Source organism: Miscanthus floridulus, chromosome 14 (assembly GCF_019320115.1).
Source record: "Miscanthus floridulus cultivar M001 chromosome 14, ASM1932011v1, whole genome shotgun sequence".
In the NCBI taxonomy this organism is placed as follows: Eukaryota; Viridiplantae; Streptophyta; class Magnoliopsida; order Poales; family Poaceae; genus Miscanthus; species Miscanthus floridulus.
Genome location: NC_089593.1, coordinates 37362568 through 37371741, shown reverse-complemented (window position 1 = coordinate 37371741; position 9174 = coordinate 37362568). Strand labels below are relative to the sequence as shown.

At 49.4% G+C, this 9174-nt stretch overlaps 1 protein-coding gene across 1 annotated transcript; it reads right to left on the bottom strand.

Annotated features, from left to right (window-relative positions):
- Nucleotides 1-2389: 2389 nt before the first annotated feature.
- On the bottom strand, nt 2390-7723 carry LOC136503350 (uncharacterized). Its single transcript, XM_066498453.1, has 4 exons — nt 7687-7723; nt 4484-5134; nt 3083-3912; nt 2390-2854 (listed from the first exon to the last, which is right to left on the bottom strand). Exons 1-4 carry the CDS (start codon nt 7721-7723, stop codon nt 2390-2392), a joined length of 1983 nt encoding a protein of 660 aa, XP_066354550.1.
- Nucleotides 7724-9174: the final 1451 nt, after the last annotated feature.

The window sequence follows — 9174 nt, the reverse complement described above, 5'->3', positions numbered from 1 at the left end:
TAGCTAGCGTCGAGCTCACGTCGTTGGGACAGGGAGCTCTCAGCATGTTGCACCGCCGCACGCTCGAGTAGAGTGCGAATCTCGCGATGGGCCCAACAATCCTCGAGTGTCGTGGGCCCTAGAAGCCCCTGAAGCAACGCCATAGTAGCAACGATGTTCTGGCATGCCCGAGTGAAGTGTGGGAGGGTTTCATCGTCCTCGATGATCCTCCAGTTCACGTCGTGGGCCATTGCGAGCGCACACCCACCGTCTCCGTGGTGCTCGATCTCTTGCTCAAGCTCTACGCGTTCCTGCCCGAGCTAGAGTCATGCTTCCTCGAGCTCATGGTGCCGGGCCTTCAGCTGCTCCACCCGTAGGCGAGGTAGGGCCCCTACATCCATCTCGACCTTGCCATCAAGGTCGCTTGTTGGGGTAGCCTCTCCCTTGTTGATGCTTTTGACATGTCCCTCGGGGGTACCTACCACGAAACATTCACGAGAAGGGTGATGGCTCCCCCCGCTAGAGTCAGAGTCGGAAGGCGACCCCGATTCTCCCGTGAGGAGGTCGTGGAAAGATTCTGCGACATATTCGGTCATTCCCATGAACTCGTCGTTCGTGGGGGATGGAGGCATGCGTTGCGCCACAGAGTGGCCAACGGTCTCTGTGGTGTTGCGAAGACCAGACGGGAGCGCTGTCAGGGCGCTTTAGATGAGGTATTCTAGGGAGAGCGGCTCTCCTCTGGCAAGCTGCGTCATGACATTGGTGAACAAGAAGGTGAGGTGGCGCAAATCCTCCCGGGACGGTCGGGGTCCCCGGAAGGCACCGAGCTGGCGCTCTAGCCTCCCGTAATCGAAGCCGAGCAGCTGGTCTCTCCCGGGGGTGCGGGCCTCCGGTGCGTGCAGCTGCAGCTCCTCAAGCACCTCGGCGATCGCGTCGAGGCCGGTGAAGTGGAGAGGTTGGACGACGGTGGGAGCCTGCACCAACCCTCCCTCTGTCGTGACGATGAAGTCCAGGTTCCCGAAGCGTACGTGCATGTCGACAAGTAAATTTCTAATATTGTGCGTCTGGCTTGGATGGTGTGCTTAGAGGACACGAGGTTTATACCGGTTTGGGCAGAAAGTCCCTACGTCCAGTTTGTCGCTACTGCTCTTGTTACTAGCACTAAAAGTTTATAATAGGGGTTACAAACGAGCGACAGAGGGAAATGATCCCAAGTCTTTGGTGAAAGGAGTGAGTGGGTGCTGAGAGCTCGATCGCTGCTCGGCTGTGTGTTCGTGTCATGCTCTTGTGCGGATCTGTATCGGATCTTGATGGGTCGATCGGTTTGGGATCCCCTTCATGGGACGCCCTGCTTTCCCTTTTATAGGCCAAGGAAAAGCGTGGGTTATAACGGAGGAAAATGAGAAGAACGAGAGAGAGGAAGGCCTCCAGGATTCTCCGGGTCCTTCTTCTCCTTCATGCAGGTCCCGCCGACCCTGTAGAGGTCAACAGGAATGGCTCCACATCGCGGTCTTGTCCGTCACTGGCGCCATGCGCAGGCGTCATCCGCCGGTCATGGTGCTCCACTCCGTACTGGTGGACGTCGTGGTGAACTGACGCGCATGTCAGTGTTCGTATGAGAGTAAGGCGGAACAGCACTGGTACGTCCGATGCTATTCTTGATGTGAATCCTTAGGTATGGCCCGTTGTGGCCGCAGGTTACATCGGCGCGTGCCGGTCTCTTTCGTGGTGTCAGAGTTTTGACCCAGGCCCATACGCTTAGACCTGGAGTGGTTGGCAGTTGTATGGGTCCCTGTCGGGCAAGACGGAGCCCGCACCCAAGGGGTCTGGCTTGGCGGTGCCCGTGGTCTTGGGGTCGGACGAGGCGGAGCACAAACCCAAGGGTCGGGCGAGACAAAGCCCGCGGCCTCGGGGTCGGGCTAGGCGGAGATCGCGGCCTCGGGGTCGGGCGAGGCGGAGATCGTCCCCGGAGGTCGGGCGAGGCGGAGATCGTGGCCTCAGGGTCGGTTGGAACTGTAGGCACGCTCTTGACTGCTCGGTTCAATCAATGTTGATGACCATTAGCTCCTCCTCTTCGGGTACGCCCTAATATTGGTCCCGACAACTGAAACTGTTAGGCAACAGATAACTGTTTTCTTTTGAGAAATTAATGCTTATACCATGCCAAATTGTGGGCAAATCACAAACTGGAAGCCAAACCACACTAGGATGCTAGCTGCTGGAAAATGGAGCAAATAAAACCCAAACATATATATACCATGGCAGTCGGCAGATGGCACTGCAACGCATCCATTCGGAAGAAAGGAACACATATATGTAACAGAAAAGCAACAATCAAGGTCATGCCATGCATGAAGAATAACAGCACACACACGCCACAATGCATTATGCAGCATGCATGCACTATGGATCAGACGCACGTACGACGTGCTTCCTCCCTCGGCGCAACGGCTGGCCTGGCTACACCGGTGTGGGTGCACATCGCCCAGAACACGGTGATGTACTCGATACCCTGCGCCAGGGCTTCCTTGTGTGCCTTCACGTGCAACTCGCCGCTGGACGGTGCCAAGTACACCATCAGCTCCGTCCAGAGGTTGGCCAGTAGCTCCCACACTTGATCTTCAGCCATCTCCATCAGCTGGTTGCCCAGCTGTGCTCCCTTGTGCACCACCATGGTCGTCGTCTCCTCCTGCCCTTGCGCGAGTGCGATATTAACCAGCTTACTGTAGACAGTGCCCTCGAGAGACACATGGTACCTCCAACACCCTCCGATCACCTTCTTCAGCTCCTCCTTCACGTTAGCATACACACGCTTGGCCCCTTCCGTATCGTCGGGGACAGCTCCGGGCACGAGGCCACCAAGTAAGCAGTGTACCTGGACAGGGTCGTTGCCACCTTACGATGAGCTCCCATCCGCGGGCCTTCTTCTCCAGCGGGTACTTCAACTCCAGCAAGCTGGTGGTGATGTGCCAGCTAAACTACGGGATACGGGAGCTTTGCCGAGTGCCAGGGGCACTCGGCAAAGCCCTAAAAACACTTGGTAAAGTCTTTGCCGAGTGTTGCACTCGGCAACCGACACCCGGCAAAGATTTTATCGGCAAACGTTATTTGTCGAGTGATTTTTGTCGGGCACTCGGCAAAGACAATACCACCGGCCGCCGCCCACCACCGGGCTGCCTCCCGCCGCCCCACCGAGCTGCCTCCCACCGCCACGCCACCACTGAGCTGCCTCCCACCGCCACGCCAACACGCCCGAGCTGCCAGTGCCGAAGCTGGGGTCTCCCGCCGGGGCTGCTCGATCCAGATGCGACATCGGCGGGTTGCTCGATCCGCCGCTACCGGGGTTGCTCGATCCGGATGCACCTTCGCCGGATCCGGCCACCAACGGCGAATCCAGCCACCATGGGCACGGATCCGGCCACCACGGTCGCGGATCCGCCCACCAGCGGCAGATCCGGCCACCACGGTCGCGGATCCGGCCACCACGGTCATCAGAGAAGGAGATGGGGGAGGAGGGCGCGCCGGCCGCCGGGGTTGCGCCGCCCCTGGTGGAGCAGCTCAGGGGAGGAGGGCGCGCCGGCCGCCGTTGGAGCAGCTCGGGGGAGGAGCGAGCGCCGATGGAGCACGTCGGGGGAGAAGGGCGCTCTGGCTGCCGGGGGAGCACCTCCGCCTGTGGAGCAGCTCGAGGGAGGAGCGACACGGCCACTGATGGAGGAGGAGCTTGGGGGAGGAGGGAGTAGGACGGGCTCGGGAGTGGTGGCGTGGTGGGCTTGGTGGCGGCGGGAGGCAGCTCGGTGGGGGAGGAGCTTGCGGGGAGGTGCGGGTGCGGGAGGTCCGGAGGAGGGAGGTGCGGGTGCGGGAAAAAGGAGGAGGGAGTGCGGAGGAGGAAGGTGCGGGTGCGGGAAAAAGGAGAAGGGAGGCAGGGCGGTGCGGCTGGGAAAAAAATTTACTTCTTTGCCGAGTGTCCTAGATCTGGGCACTCGGCAAAGTTTTTTTTTCATTTTTTTTCTTCTCTTTCTTTCCCAGAATTTTTTTTACTTCTTTGCGGAGTGTCCTAGATCTGGGCACTCAGCAAAGTTTTTTTTCATTTTTTTCTTCTCTTTCTTTCCCAGAATTTTTTTTTACAACTTTACCGAGTGTCCTAGATCTACGCACTCGGCAAAGTTTTTTTTTATTTTTTTTCTTCTCATTCATTCCCAGAAAAAAGATTTTACTTATTTGCCGAATGTCCTAGATCTATGCACTCGACAAAGTTTTATTTTCATTTTTTTTCTTCTCTTTCTTTCTCAGAAAAAAAAAAATTTACTTCTTTGCCAAGTGTAAAAAAGAAAACATTCGGCAAATCCCTCTCTGCCGAGTGTTTTTTTTTAACACTTGGCAAACCTCTTCTTTGTTGAGTGTTTTTATTTACCGAGTTTTTTTAGCGCAGCACTCGGCCATGAGAGAATACACTCGGCAAACATAAAAAAAAAAAACTCGGCAAAGTTGACGTTTCCGGTAGTGCAGGTCAGGATGACCTCGGCGAGGCTCTTGCTCTCGCACGCCTTGGAGAGGTGCCGGGAGCTGCAGTGCTTCTCCGACCACAGCGTGGACCAGCCGTTGCTGAGAGGGGCAGCGGCGTCGCCATCGCCATCGCCATCAACGACGACGTGAGCCACTAGGTACTCCACCATGGACTTCTTTACTTCTATGGGCACCGCCGCCTTCTTCCTAGGCAGCAGAGCCATGGACGACGACGATAGACGGCCCAAGAAACTGAGCAGCGACAACTGCTTGAAGGAGAGTGTGGGGCGGCTCAGTTTTCTCCGTATCCACAGGATGCGGCGGATGAGCCCGGTGATGAAGCGGCTCTCACGCCAGTAGCGCTTGGCGGTGTACTCACAGAGCAGTGACACCATGAGCCAGCTGGAGAGGATGAAGACGAGGAACTCCCAGACCTCCTCGTAGAGGAAGGTGAGCAGGAGCAGCATAGTCACGGCTACATCAATGGCCCTAAAGACGGCCTCCGGATAATGGACGAGCTTTGTCAGGAGGCATCCGAAAACCTTGAGCGAGCTTGTTGCTAGAAAGTAGTTGTCCCTCGTGATGCTGTGGTACGCAACCCAATTATTAGTTATATAGTGTATATAAGGATAGCCAATGCCCTGGCCAGCCCCTCAAATGAAGAACCAATCCCCGCCTGCAAAGAAAGCCACCGTGAAACCAAAGGCTATTCCCAAAATAATATCTGAAGAGAAGGAAGAAGGAATTGATGCATATAAAAAAGACATGTCTAGATTCTATGACAAACTTAAAATGAATTAAGAAGCAAAGAGAAACCCGGAGAAACCGTACTTCTTTGTAGCTCCAGATATTCTAAGAAAAAAGGTGACTTCTTACCAGCAACAACAGCGGGAATCTCGTAAGCCGTCCAAATCAACGTTATCAGACTATGACCGCACTCTCACCAAGTCAATTGAGGCGGCATAGAAAAAGAAGCGGGCAGGGAAAGGAGTTGCCCAACTCGGACAACAAGCGCACCAATCAATCCCCCTGCTAGTTGTTGGTAATGAATATGGTTCGAATTTAGGATTAGTGCATCAGGCAAACATACCTCCGGATGTCGATTTGGATCACCTTGGTGAATTTCTTGATGAGACTGGTCTCGACCTTTATCAGATGTTTGGTGATGGAAACATTGAGAGTGCGGCGGAGGTTGATATTTGGAAGAAAAAATTTGTACTAGGCCAGAGTCTATACAACCCTCAAGCCTTATCTGATCTGGGGACACAAATGTACCTGCTAAACAAGTGGTACATGCAGGCGTCTACCAGTGGAGACTTCTGCATTGGTGTCAGAATTAGAGACGAACATTGGTTCCGTGGCGATGATGTTATGTATGTTGACTTTGCAGAATTTCATCAACTATGCCACCTGACCTCTCTGGACAAAGTTATCATTAGCTGCTATTGCCTGTAAGTAATAATTCTTTCGATCTATTATTAAACTCATCATATGTGTGTATATGCATATAAATTATCCTAACAAGTACTATATATATGCAGATTTACAATGACAGAACTCAGAAAGGAAGGCTGCAATGAAATTGGTTTTGTTGATCCCCATATAGTATTCAAAGACCCAATTACTCCAAAGACTAATTGGAAGTCTGAGTCAGAGAGTAACCTCATGAACTTCTTAGTGAACCAACGCCACAAGAAAGATATACTCTTTCCCTATAACTTCAAGTGAGTGTTAATCATGTCGATCATATCCTTAATGGCTCATATGTTGATTCTAGTTAATTAATAAGTGTTATGCGTTATATCCTATAAACACATGTAGCAATCACTGGATATTGATGGACATCGATCTGGTGAAAAGTCACTTGATAATCTATGACTCGATGAGAAAACTACAACAAGACTACCAAGATATGATAGATATTATCCAGAGGTAATTTCGGGATCTCTAGCAACTATATATACACACAAACATGATGATTAACTATATCTAATGACGTGGCAAATTTTTTATTGGGCAGTGTTTGGAAAACCTTTATTGAGAAGTAATACATGGAAAAATGCAAAGCGCCACTGAATGTAATCCCTTTGAAAGTAAGTCCCCTGAATCGCATCATCTTTATTAATTAAACATATAGCTTTCACCGGATCACCAGATTGGATGACAAATCTTTTTCTCGTAAAGTGGTGTCTAAGGCAGGAACAGAGGAACAACTACTGTGGTTACTATGTTTGCAAGTTTATCAAGGTGCTCTCCCAAAGAACTCCTACAGAGAGACTCAAAGTACGTTAAAAATACACTATATATTCATTTAATTATTATTATTGATTGTGTTGCTATGTCTTTATATATATATATGTACATATATTAATTTATTTTCCTTTAATTCAAACCTGTAGACTCGATGGTTGGAGAAAAAGGTCATACGGCAAGACCAAATCAAAGCAATTCAAGAGTCTATAGCCAGATTTTTTAATGAGCAGGTCATCGATTCCAAGGGCGAGTTCTACTTCGACCCAACACTGCCATTGAAGCCAAGCTAGAGGATGAGAGGAAACTTGTTATGTCACAACAACTATAATGCAATCTTTTGTAATATATGCACATGAAATAATATAATGTAAAATACACATATGCATGCATGCATATATATATATATATATATATATATATATATATATATATATATATATATATATATATATATATATATATATATATATATATATTTCTATGTTTGAATTGTGTGATTTAATACGTTCATTGTGCTTGAACCGAAACATACTATATGCGCGTATAAATATATAATTAGCAGCGTACAATACGACTTCGAAAACCTATTTTGAAAAGAAAACAAAAAATGAAAAGAAAAGAAAAAAACCTTTAGTCCCAGTTCGTATTACCAACCGGAACTAAAGGTGCCGACCATCGTGGCATGTCAGGAGGCACCTTTAGTCCCGGTTGGTGTTACCCACCGGGACTAAAGGTCCTCCTTTAGTCCCGGTTCCTGACCCGGGACTAAAGGACCCCCCTTTAGTCCCGGATGCTTGCTCCCGGGTGGGGAACCGGGACTAGAGGGGGTTCCCCACCGGAAGTAAAGCTCGGTTCTCTACCAGTGAAGCAGCTACATAGTCGATCTACCGGCCATGGCAATTCATCATATCGTCCCTCATCCCAGAAAATGGAACCACAAGCATATCATACTTGTAACCCTAACAGGAACCCTGGTGGTCACCACCATGGCGGCCATCATCTCCGTCAAAATTGAACATGAGTTTACTGAAGCATACAACTGGGGAGAATCCATATCTCACACGGAGGAGCACTCGGTTGAATATGAGATCCCTGCGCCTGCATACACCAAGGTAACACTAAGCATGATGGGAAAGAAAGGCTCGTGCTCTGTCCCCTTCTCATACTACCAGGAGGATATTTTAACAGATGGACAGAAAGTTGTCAACAAGTTTGATGATGGGATTTACCATGGCATCAACAGCTATGATTTCACTTCCGAGGTCACAGGAGAAAAACTTCTTAAGGTCGCTAAAAAAACAAGCTGAAAAGTACGGATTATAAGATAAACAAACATGACATATATATAAGCCACGGTGTCTTGCCTATTAACTCGGCACATGTACTTACTTTGGTCTGTTTTATGCCGTGTGCATGCAGACGTGCACTTGTCATATATGTAATACTACTAGGGCTTTTGATAAACAAGAATATATGTTTGCATCCCACATCAGTAACTGAAGCAGAAGATTTTGCTTCATGGATGAAAAATTATTGGTGCCAGCCGATCCCAACACCATGCTTAGTTTTGGGAGGACCGGGTGCCATTTGATTGCATTAATTAGATTCATGAGTCCTGACCTCAAAGGCAAGCAACATTATGTGTTTGTTGATACCAAGCCCACATGAGGAACAATTGGCCACAAACTCTACAGCATGCATGCAAACCTTCTTTGGACACGTCACCTGGCCTGTCGCGAGGGAAGATATATAATCAGCCTGTTCGTTTGCTCGTATACGATCGTGGATTATAAACTGGAACAGTATATTTCTCTCACACCAAACCAGCCAGCAGTAAATAATCCACGATCGTTTACGACTAAACGAACAGGCTGAATAGCCACATGCATGGAGACTTCATGAGTTGATGCCAACCTAACCCCAGCCTCCAGATCGGTGTATAAGCCTCTAGCTAGAGATGAAGATCCCATCGTGAGGAGCTAGAGTCCCATACAATAAGACCACCGAACGAAGATGAGCAGTCGGAACGCCCACTGACGGACATATCGTCCATGGCCATCCATCCATCTGACCGCACCTTCAATAAGACCGCATTTGCACAGATGATCCGGCGAGCTTAATCAACCACATCTTGAAAAGCGTTTTTCCTATGTAGACATCTCTAGAGACACCGTACCCCTATGTCCACAGGCAGTTCGTATAAGGTACCGAGAATTGATTTTTTTTTTTCTTTCTTTCTTTTTGGTATCTTTTTAATTAACTAATTGGAGTTTAACAATGAATTTTTGGAGGAATACATCACATGCATATCCATCTGTAGTGAAAAAACACGTCATCCATAAAACCAACGAGTTTATTGTTGATCCCTGCAATGTAATACATACATACTGCCCTGTGCCCCCCAAAGGTCCCCCAACCTATCTCGTGGGAGCTTATGCT